At 35.1% G+C, this 25,297-nt stretch overlaps 1 protein-coding gene across 1 annotated transcript in view; it reads right to left on the bottom strand.

Moving 5' to 3' along the window:
- Positions 1–25,297, bottom strand: part of IL1RAPL1 (interleukin 1 receptor accessory protein like 1) — a 1,415,748-nt gene that overhangs the window by 168,040 nt on the left and 1,222,411 nt on the right. Inside the window, exon 7 of the mRNA XM_047765736.1 lies at positions 25,143–25,147. Within this exon, the coding sequence (XP_047621692.1) occupies positions 25,143–25,147 (5 nt within the window). The remainder of the gene's footprint in view (positions 1–25,142; positions 25,148–25,297) is intronic.

The raw sequence follows: 25,297 nt of genomic DNA, 5'->3' as shown, positions 1-25,297 counted from the left end.
TATAAAGCAATAACAATGTGCTGTTAGTGAATTAAAAAAATAAGATACTGAGCAGCAATAATAAAAGTTGAGAGTAGTAGCAGAAATAGTTTTTAAGGTTTTTACTTTGCTCCGATGTTGAATGAAAATGTAGCTAATAGTAAACTTTGATAAGTATATATGTGAATTTTCTAGAATATAATGGAAAGAACAGAAATTAAATACAAAACTTCCAAACTCAATCAGTATGAAGGAAGGAAAAAAGAAAAAGAAAACAACATATAAAAATCTCAGGTAAATAGAAAGCACAAAATACGGTGGTGATGACTCCAAATATCACTACAACTAAAAATGAAATAAAAGTTCCCGTTAACAAATATTTTCAGACAGGAACCAAAAAGTCAAATCCAACTAAATGTGTTCATGAGTGGCATATCTAAATTAAAAGTACACAGAATGGTACATAAACATATTTATATATAGCAAATACAGACAAAATAAAACTGGCTTTACAATATTAATAATGTATGAAATAGACTTTAAAGGAAAAGTATTATTAGAGAGGGCTACCATATAATAATGAGTTCCACCTATCAGAAAGACATATCTAGGATACTTACTGACACTATATAATTATGCATCTAAAAATAGCGTCAAAATATATAAAGTAAAATGTGACATATTGTGAAGAGAAATACACAAGTAGACCACATGAATAAAGAAAGCATTTTCAAAATTCTGGAGTTCCTCTCATGGCTTAGTGGAAACAAATGTGACTAGTATCCATGAGGATGCAGGTTCCATCCCTGCCCTTGCGCAGTGGGCTGATGATCTGGCGTTGCCATGAGCTATGGTGTAGGTTGCAGAGGCGGCTTGGATCTGGTGTTGCTGAGGCTGTGGCATAGGCCAGCAGCTACAGCTCTGATTCGACTCTAGCCTGGGAACTTCCATATGCCATGGGTGAGGCCTTAAAAAGACAAAAAAGAAAAAATTCTCCCAACCACCTTATAAAGAAGGCAAAAATTAATAAATAAAAAAGAAAAGAAAAATCAGCACAATATATAAAATTTGAGATAGACAACCAACATGCTCAAACTAATGAATCCAACAATTTCAGAATGCAAACAATTAAAAAAAATAAAAGAGCCTTGATGTAATACCTCGAAAAAAGCTTTCAAACACACATGGGGCATTAATGACAATTAATAATACACTGAGCCTTATTGCAACTCTATGAATTTAAAAGGATTAGTATCACTAAATAAATTTATCCTAATACAATATTGTTTTTATCTGCGAAATCTTGTAATCCAAAAAAAGGGATAGCTCACTTATTGGAAAAAAGTAAATTACCATGCAGTGTACTGGTAAGGCATCTTAATTTTTCATTGACTGATCATGGCATAATTATTCTATTGTTTATGATTTAGGTTATTTAAATTTTTTACTACTGTAAATACCACTGTGACAAAGCTGCTATTACCTAAGTCTTTGTAAGAATCTAATTATTTTCAGGATTTGAATTGTTAGATCAAGTTTCTCAATTATTAGACCTAAAATTCTCTGTAGGTGTTGCACAAAAGTTTTACTAATATTATTCTAACCAGGAGGATACAAAGATGTCTATTTTACAGTACTTTTGACAAAACTCAGGAAAAAATTGCAATTTTTTTATCACTTTGGTTAGCATATCTTTGATTATAAAATTATTCTTGATGTTGAATACAGTCTTTAAATGTCATTGGTCATTTTATTTATTCTTATTATTTTTTTAATCATTGAATCATGTGCTTTGCTGCTTTAAAAAATGGATTTAAAGAATAATATTTATATTAAAAATTCAATCCCTCATGCCTGCTGAATGTCTATAACCTAGTCAATAACTTTTTTATTTTCTGATATTTGTTGTTAAAAATATTCTTTCTAATGTAGTAAAAATCTTTTGTGAGAACTGTTCTTTTTTTAATAAAAAAATTCTTAGAAAATTTTCTCTATCTAGAGATTTATTAAACATTAAGTTTTCCACATATCTTACGATTTTACTTTTAATATAAATTCCCTATATCATTATATAAAATACACATATATATGTATGTCCATATAAGTGTATGTGTGTATATATATTACATTTATTTAATTCAGGGCCATTTGCCCCATCCATTGACATCTCTGCTCATCTTAAGTGAGACCCATATTGTTCTCTTTTTCCAGCTTTATTTTGATATAATCGACAAATAAAAATTGTATATATTTCATATGTACAATGTGTTTTGACATGTACACTGAAATGTTTACCACAATCAAGGTAATTAACATATACATCACCTCACAGAGTTACCTTATTGTGTTCTAACACAAGATATACTATTTTAGAAATTTCAAGTATTACAATAGAGTATTATTAACTATAGTCACCATGATATCCAATATTTATCCAGAATTTATTCATCCTGCATAACTGAAACTTTGTAGTCTTTGACCAATACTGCCTCATTTACCCCACCCCTCAACACTGGCAACCATTATTTTACTATTTGCTCTGTAAATTTGACTTTTTCAAATTCTACATAGTGAGATCATGCTGTATTTGCTTTTCTTCAAACTATTTCCCTTAGCATAGTGTCTTAGTACAGTGTCCTTCAGGTTCATCCATTTGTTGTAAACTGCAGGATTTCTTATTACACCTGAATAATAATCTATTGTGTGTGTATTTATTAATTCATTCCATTGATGGAAACTTAGGATGTTGCCATACCTTGGTTAGTATAACTAATGCTGCAGTGAACATGGATGAGAGTGCAGATAGCTCTTAAGCCTATGATTGATTGTCTCAAGATATTGTCTAATTTCCTTGTTGGTTTTTTTTTTTGACCCACTAGTTGTTCAGGAGTGTGTTATTTAATTTTCACATAGTTGTGAATTTTTAATTTTTCTCCTGTTATTAATTTCTAGTTTATGCCATTGTGGTCAAAAATATTTTTTGTTAGTTATAGTTCAAGTTTTCCTACTCAGCATGCCCAGCAATAGTTCTGTTCTGGTGAGTCCTGACTCCTATGTATTCATCTGTGTCTTCATTCTCTCTTCACCTCTCTTACAGATCCTTGAAGAGTTGTTCATTTTTCAGTCTGTTCAGCTTTTTTAGTTGTTGTTAGGATGTTCGGGCAACTTCTAAGCTCCTTAAATGTGAAACTGGAAACTAGAAGTCTGTCTTTGATTTTTGACAATATGATGTGTTTCAGTGTCTCACTGAAGTTGTCTTGAGTTTAGCCTACTAGAGGTTTTATGGGCATCATAAATCTAAACATTAATTTCCTTCTCCAGATTTGGAAAGTTTTTCTTCATTATTTCTTTTCCTTTTTCTTTTCTTTCTTTCTTTCTTTTTTTGTCTTTTTGTCTCTTTAGGGCCATATCTGTGGCATATGGAGGTTCCCCCAGGCTAGGGGTTGAATCGGAGCTGCAGTGCTGTAGCTGATAACCTATGCCACAACCACAGCAACTCAGGATCTGAGTCGCATCTGTCACCTACACCACAGTTCACGGCAATGCCAGATCCCCAACCCACTGAGCATGGCCAGGGATCAAACCTGCATCCTCATGGATACTACTTGGGTTCGTCAACTGCTGAGCCACAGCGGGAATGTCTCATTATTTCTTTAAATAAGCTTTCTGACACTTTCTCACTCTGTTACATCTAGTGCTCCCTTAATATATTGGTTTCCTGGATGGTGAGCCATAAGTCACTTATGTTTTCTTCACTCTTTCTCATTCTTTTTTGTTTGTTTTTTCACCCATAGCATATGCAAGTTCTTGGGCCAGGGATTGAATCCAAGCTGCAGTTGTGAGCTACACTCCAGCCGTGGCAATGCCAGATCTTTTAACACACTGCACTAGGCCAGGGATCAAACCCGTGTATTTGCAGCAACCCAAGATGCTGCAGTTGGGTTCTTAACCCACTGCACCACAGTAGGAACTCCCTCCTTTTCACTCTTTTTTTTCCCCCTAACTAGATGATTTCAAATGACTTGTCTTCAAGGTCATTGATTTTTCTTCTGCATGTTTAAGTCTTCCTCAGGGACCAGAGTCATGTCCAAGGTCATCGGGCCTATTTCCAGGAGTGTCCATGGGCCTGGCTTCTGTCTAGTGCCTTGGATGGGTCCCTGGATGGGCAAGAATGCCTCAGACTAGTAGAGGAGTGCTGAAACTAGGTAATAAGACCACTTCAAGCACTGAGTCAGGTCCCAGGACTGAAATACTCCCATTACTCCATCTTTGTAATTGTTTATTGGAAATATATTGACCATATTCCCATTTTCTAGTTTCTTCATCTAAATTAGATGTATTTATGAGGTTAGGTATCTTTTTTCTGTCCCTATCACTCACACATTCTTCCATATATTTTTTCTTTTACTTTGTATTCTGGGGGCATTTCTTCATTCATTCAAATGATTTGTTCAGCTTTCTCTGTTATTTCATATTATAATACCTTTAAATGTAGCCTTTAGATTCCTAATTGCATTTGGTTTTCCTTTCTTCCTTTCTCATTTTGGCAAGTTCTTTTGCATCTCTGCCCTTCATTGCTAAATTTTCTTCCTAGGGCTCCCAGCTTTTTAATTAATAGTGATAGTGTATTCTTACTTCTTTTTGAGGACAACAAGATATCTTCTAAACTTTTAGTGGAAACATACTTTTAGTGGAAACATACTTTCAGAAATATGTTGCTACTTTGAAACTTCAGGAAAATCTTTCCTTTATCTTATAATGTAGAACAATTTTAATAGATACTATTTAGAAAATTTAAGTATAGATTTTTTTTCTTTTTTTCCAAAGAGAAGAGACTTACTCAGCTCTGGTATATGCCCAAAGTGAGTGGGATGTTTTATGGACTCAGCCCTGTATTCTTGGCTAGAAAGTTCACAAAATGGAAATATCTTAAGCAAGCATATCACAATGTATATCAGCACATGTTTGGTGTAACTATTTTAATGGGAAGCTTGGGAAAGTTATACCAATTCCAGCTCATCTTCTACAATGTGACCCTGTGAACTCTCTATTGATAAAATGTTTACCACAGTTTCCTTTGTTAAAGAAGGAAGGTGACTGACATACTGCACAAATGGAAGTGTTTGTTTCACCATGTACTATTGGAATGAATGCTAATAACTTTAATATGTTCCTAAATCCATCACTAAGTAATATTTTGTCATTGGGAGAATGCATATAACAAGTAGGAATACTGAAAACTTAAATCCACAAATAAAAGACTTGCTATTTAACTAATACTCAGTTTACAACAATCATTAAGGAAAATATTTAATTGCCAGAGTCTTTCTTACTAAATTAGTGGGACATACAAAGGTTTTTACATCACAATTAATGTTTAGATGTTCAGAATTAGAAAATCATTCAAACAATAATATACAGTTGATCTATGAATAAGACAGGGATTAGGGGCACCAACCCTCTGCAGAGCCCATAATTCACATATAACTTTACAGTGGATTTTGTGTATCTATGGTTCTGCATCCACAGATTCAACAAACTGCAGATCTTGCAGTACTATCATAAATATTTATTGAAAAAAAATCTCTGTATAATTGGATCTGTGTGGGTCAAACCTGGGTTGCTCAAGGGTCAATTGCACTTTTTTTTAAGAAAGGAGGGAAATACAGTTCATACTGAAGTTTCATCAGGCTCCTTTTTTTAAACAAATTTTTTCATTGTTATTTCCCCAAAACATTTTTTTCTCTACTGCACAACATGGTGACTCAGTTACATATACATGTATACATTCTTTTTTCTCCCATTATCATGCTCCATCATAAGTGACTAGACATGGTTCTCAGTGCTACACAGCAGGATCTCATTGCTAATCCATTCCAAAAGCAGTAGTTTGCATCTATTAACCTCATGCTCCCAATCCCACTCCCTCCCTCTCCCCCTTGGAAACCACAAGTCTAATCTCCAGGTCCATAATTTTCTTTTCTATGGAAAGGTTCATTTGTGGGTCAGGCTCCTTTGTGAGCCAACTGATGAAGCCAATTCATGGCGAGCTTGAGCTTCCTCTTCTCTGAATCCTTGAATATTTAATTACAAAATATACAAGTTGACCCACTGATACATATTTAAATAAGATACATAGGATCTTATTCTACATTGCACATTTCACTTTGCCTCTCCCTATACCCCCCAAAAAGAATGAAAATTTAAGCTATGATAATATGAATCATGCCTCTAATTCATTTAATGTGCTTCCCTGACACTTCCCACAGAGTCCTAAAAAACAGTGAGTCCAAAGTGGATTTCACAAATATTCTATCACTGGTTTCCAATTTTGCATTAAAATTTGCAATTGTACAAAAAAAGTAGTATGGGGGAAATCTTATATAAGCTATGATTGAAAGACCGCGGTAATCAAAGGTCTGGTTTTATTACTTTCTTATATGGTATTAAATAATAAAATTGTACTTCAAAATGACTCCCATAAATCAATTCATTTATGTTATGCATTTGTCTTAAAACTAAAATAAAGCACATTAAAATAGGAATTAAAAGACTTGGGTTTATAGAAGTGACTCTTCAAAATACCAGATTCTTTAGCTTCCTCTTGTCTTTATTCATCAGACCTTGATATTTAGAATAATAATACTTGTTGCCGACTTGATCAAAAAGACAAACACAGATATGGACACTTACATCATGCATCTGTACTTTCTGGTCAGCCAAATGTCTCAGAACATTCTTATACTATTTTAAAAATTATCATTCAAATAAAATGTGATAAACATAATATATATGTATTTTCTATAGATATCTCATAACTCCCTGAGAATATACCCATGTATCCAGTTTAATACACAGTGAGACAGAGCAATTCTATTTAAAATGTGGCTCACAGACCAGAGCCAGTCTATAAATTGTTTCATTTATTTTCTCATGAAAGAAGTATATAAAGTCAGGGTAAACATTTAGTAAATTTTATAGCAATTTGATAATATCTTCTGAAAGAAACAATAAAAATACCTGGCTATTTTTGTGTGTCTTTTTATTAAGTTACTATTTCTAGTTGTTGATTTTTATGATATTTTACCTAAGTGTTGGTCTGTAAGGAATGGAAAATTAACGCAAAACAAAGCAAAAAAATGTGGAACTTAACCTCTGGTAGTTCCAGAAGCACTGGTGTGTTTCATTGCTGTTAGAAACTATTAGAAATGCAAATGAGGAGTTCCCGTCGTGGCGCAGTGGTTAACGAATCCTACTAGGAACCATGAGGTTGCGGGTTCGGTCCCTGCCCTTGCTCAGTGGGTTAACGATCCGGCGTTGCCATGAGCTGTGGTGTAGGTTGCAGACGCGGCTCGGATCCCGCGTTGCTGTGGCTCTGGTGTAGGCCGGTGGCTACAGCTCCGATTAGACCCCTAGCCTGGGAACCTCCATATGCCCCAGGAGCGGCCCAAGAAATAGCAACAACAACAACAACAAAAAAGACAAAAGACAAAAAAAAAATTAAAAGGGTGAACAACTTGTAATACAATGCTTTGTGTATGTAATATTTCTAATATTCTGTTTAGTAAATGGCCTCACTGGTTTTGCTAATCATAGCATAACATTCTAATGAATAAAAGAGACCTAACAAAAGTCTTAACACACAAGAGTAATAGTCAATTTTTATATGTAAAGAAAATACTACTCAGAAGTAAATTTTATAGGGGAAGTTTAAAAGAGCTATTGATCAAATATAATTTCAGCAAAGCCCTTAAAGAGATTTGAGTTAGGAAAATTATAATGAAACAGCTGGTTTTATATTTTATAAAATATCCATAAAACAAGAGAAACAAGTAGCTCGGTTTCATTAGTATTGACTTTTAATTTTTCAACTAAATAATTCAATTTCAAATTAAACAGCTAAAATATCATTATCTATATCAAAAGGGATAGTTTCAATAGTACACCAAGTAAGAATTTTTACTGTGAAAATAAACACCCTTTCTCCTGTCAAACTTTATCTTACTTTTAACAACTAAAAAAGCAAATATATAAACAGAACTGGGAGAACCTCTATTTAAATATTTCTGAAACAAATGTAAGGAATTAATACTAAAATGAAAATGAGAGTCTAGAGGCTTATAACAATTTATTCAAATAAGCAGTTCTATGGCCTTTTAAAGTAAAATCTCTTTTTAATCATTCAGTGTTTAATTAAGAAGTAAATAACCATATTCTAAAGAAGCCTGCCTCTTCCAGTCAACTTAGCTTTGTCAATAGACATGCCATACAGCATCCTAGTAATTCTCCATTTGATCAGTCAGGTTGTAGAACTTCCTTTTGTGTGGAGCATTGTCATTCTGAGTGCAGTTAAATCAGGTTTTATGGTTTAAAATTGCCCTATTAACTTGGTGCTTCCTGCGTTTTCATTAACTCAAAACATATTTGATATCATGATAAGCTCCCTGAAATGAAACTTCCCTTCTGGAATAAGTCATTCTATTATAGCGGATGCTTACCATGGAACTTGGTTTTGAACATTACATTGCTTTTAATGTGCTTCCCTGTGAATTGATGCTTTGGATGAAGCCATACAACACTAGCATTTATAACCATATGCTGTGTTTTAGGCCAAGTCATTTCCCCTCTCCTCTATTGTAAAATTGCGAGGCAAACAATTTTTGAATTCTGAATTACATATCTTTCCAGGAGGCACCTCTGCCAAGTACCTAGATATACCCCAAATTACTCTGCTGCCATACATGGGCAGTGGTTCTAAACTTTAAAGATCTATCATTATCACCTAGGAGAACTTAAAACAGAGCCCTGGACCCATGACAGAACAACAAAATCAGAACCTCTATCAGAGGGGCTCAGCCACGAGAAATTTTAAAAGCTTGGTATGTCTAACTGGGTTCCCATGCTGTACAGTGGGGAAAAAATGTGTTGACTATAAAGTACAACTGAGATTAGGCAGTATTGCCCCAGCACAACAGATATCAAATTTTAGTAGAGGGCTTGTTCATATAGATTTAAAGTTTCAGATTCTGCAAGTCAGGAGTAAGCCCTGACAATATGCCTCTCTAACAAGTTCCCAAGTGGCACTAAGGCTGCTGCTGGTCCAGAGACCACACTCTGAGAACCACTGCTGCCCCAGGGTTCTGAGATTGAGTCAGTCACTTTGAATTCTCTTCGGAGATGATGCAAATTGTCATCCTTGTCGCTGAATATGATACCGCTCCTCTCCCTCCTGTAGGGATTTATCAAGCAGAAGGATGAGGGGGCCTGAGGGAATGAAAAAATCTCATATTGATCCTATTGGCTCCCTGGAGGCTCCCTGAGCAGTTAATATATTCAGAGTTGGATTTAACTGGGTTGGGGGAGACTGTTTTCTGGGTCTCTTAGAACAGCGCTGCCAAGTCAGTGTATTACCAAGGACCTTAAACACACTGGGAAGTCAACTTGATTTTCCTTTTTCTTTCCTCTTTACAGTCGCACTTGCAGAGTATGGAAGTTCCTGGGGTAGGTGTCAAATTGGAGTTGCAGCTGCGGTCTATACCACAGCCACGGCAACATCAGATCTGAGCTGCATCTGTGACCTATACCACAGCTTATGGAAACACTGGATCCTTAACCCACTGAGTGAGTCCATGGACTCACATTTTTGTCAGGTTCTTAACTCACTGAGCCACAATAGGAACTCCTGATTCTCCCTTTCTTAAAAGAATTTCATTCCTTTATTCAACAAACTGGACTCCTGCTATATGCCAAGGAAAATAAAGTAGAACAGAAGAGAGACAAGATCCTTGATTTTGTGGAATTGATATTATATTCAGACTATAAAGACAAAAGTCAACCAACAAAATAAATAAACCTTTAGTTGATTAAAAACAAACAAACAAACAAACACTAGAGAATAGAAGGCAGGATGGATATAGAGAGTGCCTGGCTGGGAACATTGCTGAGATATTTTAGATAAGGTGGTAGAGAGGACCTCATAGTGGTGTGACATTTGACTTGAGATTTGGATACTGGAAAACCAGATATGTGAATATCAGGGGCCAGAGCGTTCCAGGCAGAGGAAGGGTGAGTGAAATGGTCCTGAGGCTGGGCTATGCTGGCTTTCTGTTTGGAACAGGAGGAAAGACTATGATGCCAGAGTGATCAGGAAAGTGGTTAAGATTTGAGAGGCCAGTGGTTCTGTGGGAAACTTGTAGGCCATTATTAGGGGTTTAGATTTATTCCATGAGTGAGAAGACATAGCATAAGAGGGTTTTAATCAAGGGAGTGATATGATTTTCTTCTTTCTTTTCACTATCATTAAATTACTATGTTGACCAGAGAAGTAGCACTAGAGCAGAAGGAAGGAAAGCTAGTAGGTAGAAAATAGAGCATTCTGGGTGAGAGTTGATGGAGGATTAGACTGGAAGAATAGCAGCAGAGACGTTGAGTTAGAGGTCATAAAAAATGTTGGCTGTGGGGTGTAAAGGATAAAGAGAATGGATAATGACTTATGTGTTTGGCTTGAATAAGGGTGGGCGTGTTGCAAACATTAATTATGATGGTAAAAATGGATGGGAAGCCATTTGGGGGACTGAGAAAGTTATTTTAGCTTCAAACGTTATGGTTGCATTGCCTACCAGATTTTCCAGAAGGAGTTTTCTAGTAGTTATTTGAATATATGAATCTTTGTTGAGCAGAGCTGGAATAAGAAATAAATAATTGGTAGTCATAAATATGTAGGTAGTATGAGACTTAGTGAGTCAACATGAGAGTGATCAGACTCAGGTGGATTTATTCTGAACGTTCTACCTGTTAAGAGGTATAATGGAAAGTTCTATTGATTTCCAAAGCCTTCATATATAACTGAGTCTAAGAAAATAGCAGATCCGAGAAAGTGAATAGAGATGATCTTCCCAAGGGTCAAGGAACCAAAATACTGATTAAAAGCAAAGTGCTTTATTCACTCATTAACAGAAGGCTAACTGAAAAGTAGAAAGCATAGTATTATCATAAGGTATCTCTTCAACTGGATAAAGTTCCCTGAAACTTTACTTTTTAGACTACTTCTTGACCTAGCTTCTAGGTAAACATGAGAATTTCTTTCCCATAGGCCCGGTTTTGTGTCTTTACACTTTTCTTTGGAAAAGAATGTTAGAGCTCTCTTTCATCTGAGGAGTTTCTTTCTGGGCAGAGGCAGACGTTTAGCTTGTCCCTGTTTTCCTTCCAAAGCTTTTTAAGAACTTGGTTGAGTTCCAAACTTGATTTCCTTCACCAGCCAATACTTTTCTTAAATATGAGAAAGTTATGTGCAGTCAAAATAGTTAAACTTTGGAAGAGATTTCCCCCAGACATCTACAGAATTTGCATTATTTGAGTATTTAATCTTATATATGGCTGACATTTAAAAATATTTAAATGGCACAAACAAGGGGCAGTGGCTCAAATGACCTTGTTTTCTATAATCTTTACTCCTATGATGATCAAGAGATCACTGACATATCACCCGTGATGATAGATATATCCTATCATCATTATCTCATCATAGGAATAGAAACATATATTCAATAACATGTGTACAATGTCTATGAAATGTTATATATTTCAATTAATATCCTCTTGGTGGAGAGGTACTATTATAGTGAAAATTTAATAAAAAGGTATTATATTTAATAAATATATTTATAAAGCTATTATGTTGTAGGTATGATGATATACTTTAAAATACTTCCCTGTGAATTATGTATCTGTAAATTAATTTTGATTCATACTTAAGGTGGTTAGCACTTTTATCTCCCTAATAAAAAATCTGTGGTTTAGGGAGTTTGGGGTTGGTAGATGCAAATTACTACATTTAGAATGGATAAGCAATGAGGTCCTGCCATATAGCACAGGAAACTATATCCAATCACTTGGGATAGAACATGATAGGAGACAATATAAAAAAATAGCAATAGGTCAGGCAAAAGTTATAGGACTCTCTTGAACTAAGATTTATTCATGCTTAAGGGCATTTTCTTTCTTTCTTTCTTTCTTTCTTTCTTTCTTTCTTTCTTTCTTTCTTTCTTTCTTTCTTTCTTTCTTTCTTTTCTTTCTTTCTTTCTTTCTTTCTCTCCCTCTCTCTCTCCTCTCTCTCTCCCTCTCTCTCTCTCTTTCTTCTTCCCAAGCACAATTCAACAACCAATTCTACTTCCTATCTATTTCTGGAGGTTTCAGTTGAAGATCTTTAGCATCTCAGTCCCTCTGAGATTAATTTTGACAAGTGTTTCCACGAACACCTTCCCAAGGTCATTGGGCTGGTCAGGAAAGCAATTATGGGATATACAAGAGTGGTGTAACTGACCCTGGATAAATCATCACAGTACACTTGCCTATGAAGTTGCTCATTAAAAATCTTTGCCTTCTACCCTAATCAACATCATGATTCTTCTTTTTTATAGCTTTTGTGTGTGTGTATGCTAAATTCTTTCTGCATGCAGGTAAGAAAGTTTTAACATAAAATGGTTCTTTTGATGATGATTCGGTTGAGCAGAGCTATAGTTTTATTATGCAATATATAATGCTTTGGTTTTCAAAAAAAAAGGCATACTTAAAAGCCATTTTTAATTGGCTGACTATGACTGTCTATTGGTCTATTTTTGTATCCAGCTGTCTGTTCTCATGGGATAACTGTGTCAGATTATTTTTCTTCACATTATTACCTTCATTTTTATTTTCAGCCTGGATTTGTAAGCTCTGAGTCCTTACTATCTACTTTCTCCTTTAGCGGAAAAATATATCAAGAAGTATAAGAAAAGTCTCTATTTCTTGCTTTTTTCTATACTTGCCAATTTCTGAATGGAAAAATAGGAAGCCACATTTCAAATATATGAACAACTATAGAGCACACACTCCAGGTCATAGTATTTTAAAATTTTAAAATATTCAATGTTTTAAAATATTTTCAATGACATCTTACTCTGATTCAATCCATTTGGTTCATATACATCTTTAAAAATGTATACTGAATTTTAGATGCAAGTGGTACTTAAAGCTTCCATGATTGTTTTGGTTGTTCTGTCATATATTTGTATTTTTGAATCTTCAATGTTAATTACTTAATGACAAAGAGAGAGTTATGAAAAAAAGATTAAAATGGATCTTAACTAAAAAAAGACAATATGAGAAAAAGTATATATATATATACACACATATATATATGCACAACTGGGTCATGTTGCTGTACAGCAGAAATTGACACAAAATTGTAAATCAACTATAACAAAAAACTAAATTAAAAAATCTACATTTTAAAATGGTTATGTAAGAATTTCAAGTATCTACATCAGAGGTTTTATTAATTCAAAAAAAGATGCTTGAAATAATTATTCATTGATGAAATGACTGGTATTCAAGATGCTCATTTGTCTACACAGATTTTATGGGCTTTAACATGAATGAGGCACAAGCCCTCAGCAAGGCCAGAAGCCTAATACTTTCAGATAAGTCCACTCAGTATAGATCTAAATGCCCTTTGACCTGCTCTCTACTCTATTTCATGGAAGATTCCGTCTTCTGATCTGAACAGAAGGCTGGCTGATGTTCCTCATAATGAACCTCTCTTGCAAGGTAACTAGTAGAAATTCCTATAGATTGAGAGTGAGAACTTAAAGCCCTAAGCTTAATAACTGGTTTTGTGACTATTTGCTACATTTGTCAAACATTGGTACATTTGACAGAATTTGGAAGTCTGGTATAAGGCTTGTGTTAACATTAGCATACCACCTGGTAGGTTGCCATGGATCTCCCACCTGTCTCTAAATGTAGGATTCTAACAGTTTGCTGTAAGAACCTGAAAAGTGCTGAAAGGACAAACTGGCCTAGGTTAGATTTTATAACTGAAGTTAAGAACATTTAAAACATCTACGTGGAGAAATATCAGATTGGTGTAAGTAGGTTTTTAAAATACTTTTTTTTTGGTCTTTTTTGCTATTTCTTTGGGCTGCTCCCGCGGCATATGGAGGTTCCCAGGCTAGGGGTCTATTGGAGCTGTAGCCACCGGCCTACGCCAGAGCCACAGCAACGCGGGATCCGAGCCGCGTCTGCAACCTACACCACAGCTCACGGCAACGCCGGATCGTTAACCCACTGAGCAAGGGCAGGGACCGAACCCGCAACCTCATGGTTCCTATTCGGATTCGTTAACCACTGCGCCACGACGGGAACTCCTAAAATACTTTTTTAAAGTATTAAAATTTTGGTGATTTACTTATATTCAGTCTTTCAAAAATAATGCCTTCTTTTATTTTCAAGTACAGTTTTGAATTTCATTTATAAATTGGATGAGTTTGCTCCAATTTCACAAACACAGAAAATGAATATAAAAAAAGCATGACCTAAACATACCATTCTTAATGCACAGATGAAGTACACTAAAAATAAAGTTGTCCTTTTGTCAAATTTATAATTATACTTGTAAGTGCAGAATGTTAATCCCTATTACTTCTTTTCTTCAGTCTTTTAAATACACGGGCACAGACAAACATCAGCTCTATCCTCTCCTACTGCTAGTTAATCCACAGATTGGTGAGGATAATTTCAACAAGACACAGCAGGCCCTCTTGGAGCAATTGCTCCATATTATATGTATTTTAATGAGGTCAGGATCTCATGCTATGGAAAAAGATATAACTTCCAGTGCACAGTCCCCAACCCCATGTTCTCCCTGCCCCCATGCTTTTTAATGAAGTATTCCCTTGAAACGTTTAGGGAGTATTTTAATTCCAACATTGCATTTATTCATTCATTCACCAAATATTTATTGAGTGCCTCCTGAGAGAATCAGTAGATCACGTCTGATCATAACTATTATTAAGCACAATAAGTAATAAGTGTACTAACTGTAATAATGTAATTAGTATAACTGTGATCCCGATTAAGAAAAAAAGAGTCACAGAATATTGTCTTCTGTTACTGCAACAGTAATTGTTCATTGTTATCACATTGCTGGGATCCATACAACTTACCCCATATTAATAGAGTAATCAGGGTAGTGGGTGAAAGGAAGGAAATTAATTTAAAAAGAGAATCACCAAGAAAGAGTTTTGTGAAAGGAGGTTGAGTTGAAGGAAGAAATAGATGAGGTCCTGCTAACCTTCTCAACGTTATGGTTTTGCACACTCTGGCTCAAACGAATACTGATAAATAAAACACAGTATAATGAAGAAAAGCAGAAAATGGAGTGGCTTATTGGACACTGCATAAGAGAGAAGTATCTTCTGTTTCACACTTCTCATAGTCAGTGCCTCTGGATGGATGATGGTGTTGTAATTTCTCAGTGAGGGAAGCAATGTGTACTGTGAATGTGCACATGCACACATATTCATGTCTGAATATATGCATAATGAAACACTATGAATATATGTGGAATGAAGTACATATGCTAAAAACTGACTTCAAGGTCTGTTGCTGGTTTTTTTTTCCTGTGTTATTGCATTTATAGAAACCATATTGAATTTTAATTACACCAGCTCTCTCATATTTTCCATTATCCATGAGAAGTGGAGTGTTGATCATGGGTAAAATGACTGAGTATAGAATCACCATTCTGAAATTATTTAGAGAATACCCATCTGAATCTCTCAGTTTTTCCCATAAAGATGGAATAATATGTCCCAATTTCTACAGTTAGTGGCAGAGCCAGGAAAAGGACCAGAATGCCATGGATACACCCCCACCTGCCTTATAAGCAGATGAGTTCTGAATGGCTCCCACACTCTGCTGCATATATCTCAGCTTTCTGGTGTTCTAATGTTTGCCCTTTTCCAATTCCAAAATCTTCTTAGAGTCTCAGACCTCATACAAAAATGGCTGGCTGTGTTTAAAGCATTAATCCTTCCAGGAGTACTTCCACCTTAACATGGATCAAAACATGAACTAAAAGAAATAAAACTCTGAACATGGGATGCCAGGTATAAATGAGGATGGGCAGGTGGAGGTAGAAGGAAGTCACAAGATGTTTTCCAAAACCCTTGAAATCATAGCACATGTTCAGTCATTTCCCTTGTCTCCTTATTTGAAAAACAAATCAAACATGATTTATATAACTCAATACTTGTTGAACATCTCACCAAAGTTAAATTCCATTGGTAAGAAATGTGTTTCTGATGATTCATAGCCTTTTATTTTATTTTATTTTTAATTTTATAGTGATTTTTATTTTTCCTATTATAGCTGGTTTACAGTGTTCTGTCAATGAATCATCAGGCATCAGGAAAAAAAAAAAAAGAAATGTGTTTTTAATGAACAGAAAAGCCTCAGAATACTGAGTCCGTTTTATGGGAGGGGGTTCTTGACATTTTTATGAGATAAAATGTTTGAGAATCAAAGTTTCAAAAACATTGTTCAATATATGCCCTGAATCTTGACACATTAATATATGATCGATTCAGCATATCTATATAAACCATGAACTATGTTTCATACGCTGACCTAGGATCTCAAGTATTGCACTAAGATAAGGACACTATTCTCTTGGAAATTATAAAGTGGTTGGAGGGGGGAAGTGGAGCTATAGATAAAAATGAAACAAATAACTAAACAAGTAATTTCAGATGAAGATAACTGAAATGAAATAAATAGCATTGTTAAATAGCATATGATGGGGATTGACTTGGGGCTACTTTGGGCTGGATGGTCAGAGGCTTCTTGGGAAAGATGATATCTGAGTTTAAACCTTTGGAATGAGAAGGTAGAAACCATGAAGCAGAAAAAGAGGTTTCTGGCAACTGAAGGAACAAGAGCTAAGGTTCTAATGTGGGGTAGAGTGTGGTGTGCAACCAGAAAGGGACGTGACAGGAAATGAGATCTGAGAAGGAAGGAGGGGCCAGTTGATACAAGGACTGGATAGTTTGGACTTGATTCCAGGAACTGAGCAGTTTTCAGTAAGAAAGTGTTTCAATCCAATTTAACCTTTAAGAAGTGACTTTTACTGCTGTGTGGAGAAAGGATTATAGAGAACAATGAAGAAGCCTGGAATGAGGTGGTAACAGAAGACCTATGGACAGGTACAGGGCCAAATTTGAGACATAACCACTGTGACTTGATGAATCAGATGTCAGAGGTGAGAAAAAAAGGAAAAATCAAGGATGGCATCAAGGTTCTTGGCTTTAAAAATATTCAATATCTAAATTCTGGTTCGATTTTATTAGATACAGATAATGGGCAAATGTAGCTTTAAAAGCTAAGTAAAATAATTTTATAAAACAAGTGATGTAGCCATTGCTAAAAAGCTATGTCACTGTATAATATTTTTAGTCATTTTGTTTTATCAGAGTTCTGACAATTTACATATATTGTTAATTTTAGTTACAAGCAAGATGTGTGATTAAATTATAAGGATTCCAGACAATTTTTATAAAGGATAATGGCATTAAGCACATATTTTATAGGTTGTAATAAAAGCCATGAATGTTTTAGACATAGGCTTTAAATAAGAGGAATTAAAGAGACATTAAAAAGAAATAAACACTCAAAAAACAGGGAAAGGGATGAAATGTTTTCTGAATAGCACTAAACATACTGCTGTAATTCATAGTGAATCTTAGTGGCAACTTTTCCAAAGAAATCATATAAATTCACCAAAACATTGAAGAGCAACTTTATTTCCTTCAAAGTAACAGAAAGGCACCAAATATATGGCAGTGATAAAATGTTTATGGTGATTGAATACTGCTTTAGCCTCATGAGCTATATACCTAAGAAAAATATGAGACAGAAGGAAATTCAGCAGCAATATTAGACTTACAAATGTTAATTCAATTGCTAACAGATACAATCGTTCTCCCCAAAGTCATTAACTATCTGTCTTTTTATGATCAGAAATCCTTGCATAATATTATGTTTCTCTTAAATACTGAGTCTGATTGAGCATCTCAAATGCTTAATGGTATGTTTTTGTTAGATTCCTATTATGAGCTAGATAGCCAATCCCAAATTTCCCAAGAACACCTTGAGACATTAAAAAAAAAAATCTCAAGAAGATAGATGGAAAATAAATGAAAGGATTTTTTTTCAATAGTTTGCTAAAAGCCCAGGCAAATTAGAAGAATCACTTATCTGATGATAAATGCAAACTCTATTACTCTGGAGGAAATAAATTGTTTCAATCTGTTGAAAAAAATTGTTTCACTACAAACCACTGCCAGAAAGGGACCAAAGAAATGTAATTTTTTCAAAGTTACCAAACATCCAGAATGAGAATATCCTTCTCGTCTACTTTTCATTGTACCTTGCAATAAAAAGTGGGAGTCTAAACCTAGAATACAGCTGCTTAAAAGGAAATCAAGTTTAATAGACACCAGTATTATATATAGATTTCTTAGTTGAATGAGTTCAGGGTTCATAACTGGGCAGTTTGCCCATTGCCTAAAGGGATGATTGCCCTTGGTTCACTTTGCTAACGGTTGTTGTTTTGGGAAACTTTGCTCAGTGACTTGGCATCATGAAACTTTATTTTAGCAATTTCCCATAACCATTAATAAAAAGAAAAGTTTAAGGTGGATTAAACCTCATGCAAATATAATTTCTTCAAAACACCCACCCACACACAAAAGATAAATTCTCTTTTGTATTCTACAGTAGAAAGACACATCAATGTGGATTAAAGCTCATGTGAATAGAATTCCTCAAAAAACAAAGCATAACATCTAATTTTCCAAATTCACTGCTTTAAGAATATGCATAAACAATGAGACAAATAATACACAAATAAAAAGCTACAATAAATAAACATATCCTGAAGTGATTGATTACAAAATAAAGTTTCCTAAGTTATGTTTTTCTTCCTTTGTCAGAAATGGTTAATTATGGAAAGTTTGTTAATGAAAATTGAAAGACAAGTCTATATTTAAAATTTTATTTAGTGATTCAAAATGTCAACATATGAAGCATGAATATATCAGGGATTTCTGATAAAAATTTTGACTTGAGCATTTAAGAATTGATGTCTATAAAAACTACAAAAGGAGTTCTCTTCTGGTGCAGCAGGTTAAGGATCCAGCATTGTCACTGCAATGGCTCGGATCACTGCTATGACGTGGGTTCAGTCCCTGGCCTGGGAAATTCCACATGCCACAGGCACAGCCAAAATATATATATATACTGAAAAAGCTTTAATTCTGAATTTAAGATTAGATTAGAGCAGGGTTAAAGTTGCTTCATAACTCTGATGAATATTGCTATATTTTCTATGTGCTCTACTTTTCTCCATAGAAAGTATCACCTTCTAACATAGTATGTAGCTTATTTTTTTATACATATTGCTCAGAGTCTACGTTCCCTCATTAGAATATCATGTCCACAGAAACAGGAATATGGATCTATTATGTTCACTAATGTAGCTCAGATGCCTAGAAGAGTTTCTGGCACATAGTAGGAACTCAATAAGCACTTGTGGAATCAATGAATGTTCTTTAGTTCTGAAATTTCAAAACCATCACCTCACTGAATAATTTGTACATGAACATTCATACACACATACTGAGTTTAAATCCTATTTACTTCCAATTCCTTTATTATATGTTTGTACTCAGTCAGTACATGATTACAGACTTAAAATATCACAGATCAACACATACTGGGCAAGTATTAAATATTTGTTTTAAATGAGGGTATCACTTAGATATTCAGCATAAATCACAGCAACATCTTGTCTGATCCACGTCCTAGAATAAGGTCAACAAAAACAAAAACAAAAACAAAACAATGGGACCTAATTAAACTCAAAAGCTTTTGCACAGGAAAGGAAACCATTAAAAAAAAACCAAAAAGACAACCCCCAGAATGGGAGAAATTCTTTGCAAATAATGCAGCGGACAAAGGCCTAATCTCTGAAATACATAAATAACTCATACAACTCAACAACAACAAAAACAACACAATTGAAAATGGGTAGAAGACCTAAATAGACATTTCTCCAAAGAAGACATGAGGATGGCCAACAGGCACATGAAAAAAATGTTCAACATCACTATTAGAGAAATGCAAATCAAAACTACATTGAGGTACTATCTCACACTGGTCAGAATAGCCATCAATAACAAGTCTACTACTAGCAAATGCTTTAGAGGGTGTGGAGAAAAGGGGACCTTCCTTTACTGTTGGTGGGAATGTAAGCTGGAAAAAGCACTATGGTAAACAGCATGGAGGTCCCTCAGAAAACTGAATCTAAAACTACCATGTGACTTAGCAATTCCATTCCTGGGCATATATCTGGACAAATCTGTAATTCAAAAAGATACATGCACCCCTATATTCATCACAGCACTATTCACAAAGCCAAGACGTGGAAACAACCTAAATGTCCATCGACAGATGAATGGATTAAGAAGATGTGGTTTGTATACACAATGGAATACTATCCAGCCATAAATAAAGACAAAATAATGCCATTTGCAGCAACACAGATGGAACTAGAGATTCTCATACTAAGTAAAGCAAGTCAGAAAGAGAAAGACAAATAACATATGATATCACTTTTATGTGTAATCTAACATATGACACAAATGAACCTATCTACAGAAAAGAAGCAAACTCATGGACATGGAGAACAGACTTGTGGTTGCTGGGGTGGGGAGGGTAGTGAATGGATGGGGAGTTCAGGGTTTGTGGATGCAAACTGTAACATATGGAATGGATGGGCAATGGGGTCCTACTGTATAGCACAGGGAACTCTGTGTGACTGGGTCACTTTGCTGTACAACAAAAATTGAAGAAACATTGTAAATCAACTATAATTTAAAAAAACAGAAAAAAAATAAAACGAGGATATCATTAAACCTTGATATGAATGCTTTAACAATAGTGTCTTCTGATTAAATAAAGTTTCCAAACAGAGTATAGTAGCCAATGTGACCTTTGGATAGCTTGTATTATAAAACATAAAGATGCTATCTTTGTTAGACAATTGCAGCAAAATGTAGAAACAATTAAGTGATAAGCAAAAAGATTGTTATACTGACAAGCATGATAAAGACTTTGAGAATGTGGAATAAAACCTGATTTTCTTATTCCAGCTCCAAATGTCACAAACACCTATGCAAGGTCTTAATGGTAAAGAAATGGATATTTTTAAAGTCCCATCTGTCTAGTACTCTCAAGGTCCTCTATAACGCTAGAGTTGTCTTCATGTTCTGGAATTCCCATAATTCTTCATATTCTTTTTTTTCTTCTTAACTAAGTAATAACTATTTTTATAAACAGTTAAGTAGAAAAGCTTCCTCTAATCAGCATTAAAACAATAATGCATGACTAATACATAACTTAAAAAAACCTTCCAAGTTAAATCTCAATTTAATTTTGAAAATTCTATGTTGCCACAAAATACTTGGCTGTAATTCAGATTTAGAAAGTTTAAAAGTTTGAAATAATACAGAATTCAGTATATGGACATCATGCTAAGTATCTTGCTTTGCCCTTCCAGATCCATGCTCTGATTACTTTGTGATTGCCACCCTCTAGCTTCTATTCCTTACATCCCATCATCCCCTATCCCCTCCTGGCCCTCCAGGTTCATCCGCTCTCATTCCAATGAGAATTTTCCCCAGCCATAAGAAAAAGAACAAAGGCCCTTCTTACAAGATTTGTATGGATTTGCTGGACTTCCCTACTTAGGACTTCATCTCCTATTCAATGGCCTCTCCATAAGACCATTCTAAGTACTTGTTCCCCTTGTCTGTTACACCCTAGGGATAGTAATGACTCCCTATTAGTATTAACCCTAGGGTACAACACTCTCCTGGCTGTTCTTACCCATTTCCTTCTTATTCGGAATTAGTCTCTCTTTTCACCTTACCTGGTATGGGAGTGCCATCTCCTTCCTGCTAAACCTCTGATTAAATACACATTGACTTTCTCACACTGATGTCCCACCTTAGACATCCGTTATGTTTACATCTCTGTAAATGGAAGGAAGCTCAAGCAAACACTGATGGATCATTTTGGTTTCTCCAATTCTCTCATCCTTCCACATCCTATTTGTTAGAGAGTCCTGTCAGGTTTACTTCAAAATACATTTTGAAATTGTCCTCTTCTTTTTATCTCTACTGCCCCCCCCCCATTTCAGGCTAATCTCATTTTCTACCTGGGGTATTTCAGTTACCTCTTAACTGGTATCCCTGCTTTCTTTTTCACTGCAATAGTCTTTATAAGCTTATTGCCTGCTTTTTGCTCTCCCATCACTTCAGTCCACATATTAAACAAAGGTATCTTTGAAAAACACAGATAATGCAACTTAAAAGTCCATAATGACTTCCCATTTCAATTTGGTTAAAGTAAAAATGCCTTACAGTAGCCTGAAAGGCCCAAGAGAAAAGCCTCTGCTCAATTTTTCACACTCATCATATAAATCTTTCCACCTTTTAGACACACAATTTTCCTTTTTGTTCCTGAAACAAATTGAGTACTTTCTCACCTTAGAGCCTTTGCATTCACTCTTTTCCTTACTTGATACACCCTTCTTCAAGGATTCTCCACATATGGACTGTGCCATCCTTCCTGTCTGGTGTGCTATTATTTCCTTTATAGTGATGATCTGCCATCATTCTATTTATTTGATGTTTTTTTTTTACTGTATATCTCAGCCCAATGAAGTATAAGTTATATGAGGCCAGAGACTTGATCTACATCTCCAGGGCCTAGAATAGCCTGGTTCACTCATCACTCATTAATAGTTATTTGGTTATTGAATGAATGAATGATGAATGAATGCCTTGTCATCAATCCTGCTTCTATTTTCACAAGAGATTTCTAGTCCTAACTTCACAATGTTGCTACACTGTGTCTTTCTTTTCATTTTCTGTGGCCTGAATACTTAGACTGTCTTAGAGCAATTAAAAATGTAATATCTCCCCATGCTCAAGTGTTGGGGTCAATGACATTTCTTCTAAGATACAATGTATAGAATATTCCCCCATGACCAGGCAATGACATCTTATTTATATCACCACAGATAAGCTTTCATATTAATGCCTATGCACCCCTTGTGTCTGGCTTCCTTGCTCAGAATAATGGCTTGAGATTCATCTGTGTTCTTACATGTATCAGTAGTGTGTTCCTTCTTATTAGTGAGTTGTTTTCCCTTGTATGGTCATATCACTATGTGTTTATTCATTCACCTGTTGATGGACATTCAGTTTGTTTCCAGTTTGGGGATATTATGCATAAAATTGCTATGCAAGTTTGTGAACAAGTATTTTGTATTGATATACATATTCTTTTTTTTGTTTCTTTTCATGGCCTCACCCACAGCATATTGAAATTACTGGGCCAGGGATCGAATCCAAGCTATAGCTGCAACATGTGCCATAGCTGTGGCAACACCCAATCCACACACCATTGTGGTGGGATGGGAATTGAACCTGCACCTATTCAGTGACCCTTGCTGCTGCAGTCAGATTCTTAACCCACTGCACCACAGTGGAAATTCCCAATATACATTTTCATTTCTCTTAGATAAAAACTTAGGAGTTGAATGTGGGGGTCATGAAAAAATAGATGTATGTTTAACTTTATAAAAAACTATCAAATTTTCTATAGTGATTTTGTTATTTTTCATTTCCAGCAACAATGTTTAGGTATTCTACTTGGTCCGTATTCTTACAGCACGTGGTATGGTCAGTTTTTAAAATGTTAGCCATTCTAATTGGTGTGAAGTGGGTATTTCATTGTGCTTTTAATTTACATTTCTTTGATAACTAATGTTGCTGAGTATTTTTTAATGTTCTTATTATCCATTCTTATATCTTCATTTGGGGAATATCTGTTTTTATAATGAAAATAATTTCATTGAAAGTTTATTGCAAAATGGCTGAATTTTCGAGTATAGAGCATGCTTATTAACATATTTTAGCTTCGATGAACTGATTACTTGGTTGAGTTGAAGTCTAGTAGCATTCAAAGCATAATGCATTTTATTATGCATTTTAATACTGGAACTTCCTATCCTGTTTATAAGCATGTTTTTAAATTTTCTTAAAAGAAACAAAGGCAGTCTGACTAGTACAACCCATCAATACTCCCATATTGAACTATTTTCATTCTTTTAATTTAAAATTATAATCAAGATTAGAACATCTTATTCTCCCTAAAATACATGCAATATGAAATTGGCACAGCAAGAGTTTGCCACAAATGTGAGAGGAGATAGAGATGGCTCATTTGCTTTTAAAATGGATACAATGAATATAGTACATGTAGGGAAAAATTAACTAACTGGAACTAGATGTTTTTCGTAAGCATTCCTCTCAGCTGGAAATCCTACTATCACATTTTTTAAGATAATAAGAAAGTCCATAAACTGAAAATGCCTCTATTTTTAATCACTTAAATCCTATTTTAATTCTGAATTTGGCAAAGTAGAACAGCTACTCGTGATCCTTAATATCCACGTATATTCGTCAAAAGTGCAAGCTTTTTTTGCTAATCCTACCATGAAAAGACCCCTGATTCAGTATGTTTTTAACAACAACAACAATAAAATTGCTATTGCTTTTCATTTTATTTATTTTTTTTGTCTTTTTGTCCTTTTAGGCCATACCTGTGGCATATGGAGGTTCCTAGGCTAGGGGTCTAATTGGAGCTGTAGCCGCCGACCTACACTGGAGCTACAGCAACGCCAGATCCCAGCCATGTCTGTGACCTACACTACAGCTTGTGGCAATGCCGGATCCTTAACGCACTGAGCAAGGCCAGGGATTGAACCTGCAACCTCATGGTTCCTAGTCGGATTCGTTTCTGCTGCACCACAATGGGAACTCCTGCTATTGCATTTTAACACAAGATATTTCCCTGTGTTTGAGTAGCCAATGCAAGTTGGGAATGTATCATATTACACTCAAAATATTGCATTAGAAAATCACATAATGGGAAGTGTAATTGTGGATACTTCCATGCTGATTTTGGTTTTGGTATGATTTCTTCACTCTTTCTCAGGCTACACACCTCAAACTCATCTCATCTTCTCAGCACCCACATCCAATTGGGACCATTTCTTCAAGGATAGCTTTCAGTTATTTCTCTTTTTATTCCTTCCTCTTGCCAATTACTTCAGTTCTTATAGCTTCTCTCCCTGCCAATCCTCAAAGCTTCCTAATGAACCCTCTTGACCTTCACTTTCCCCACTGTTCATCAGAACTCTACACTGCCACCAGAGCTGCTTTTCTAATCACTCATAATCATCCCTAAAGCATTTACTACTCCATATTCATATTGCCTAACATAAAAGTCCCAACTCTTTGCAAAGGAATAAAAAGGCTTTTCAAATCTCACTGTCAACCTATTCTATCTTCCACATCTTCATTAT

Source organism: Phacochoerus africanus, chromosome X, assembly GCF_016906955.1.
Source record: "Phacochoerus africanus isolate WHEZ1 chromosome X, ROS_Pafr_v1, whole genome shotgun sequence".
NCBI classification, from domain to species: domain Eukaryota; kingdom Metazoa; phylum Chordata; class Mammalia; order Artiodactyla; family Suidae; genus Phacochoerus; species Phacochoerus africanus.
This window is presented reverse-complemented; position numbering and strand designations above follow the sequence as displayed.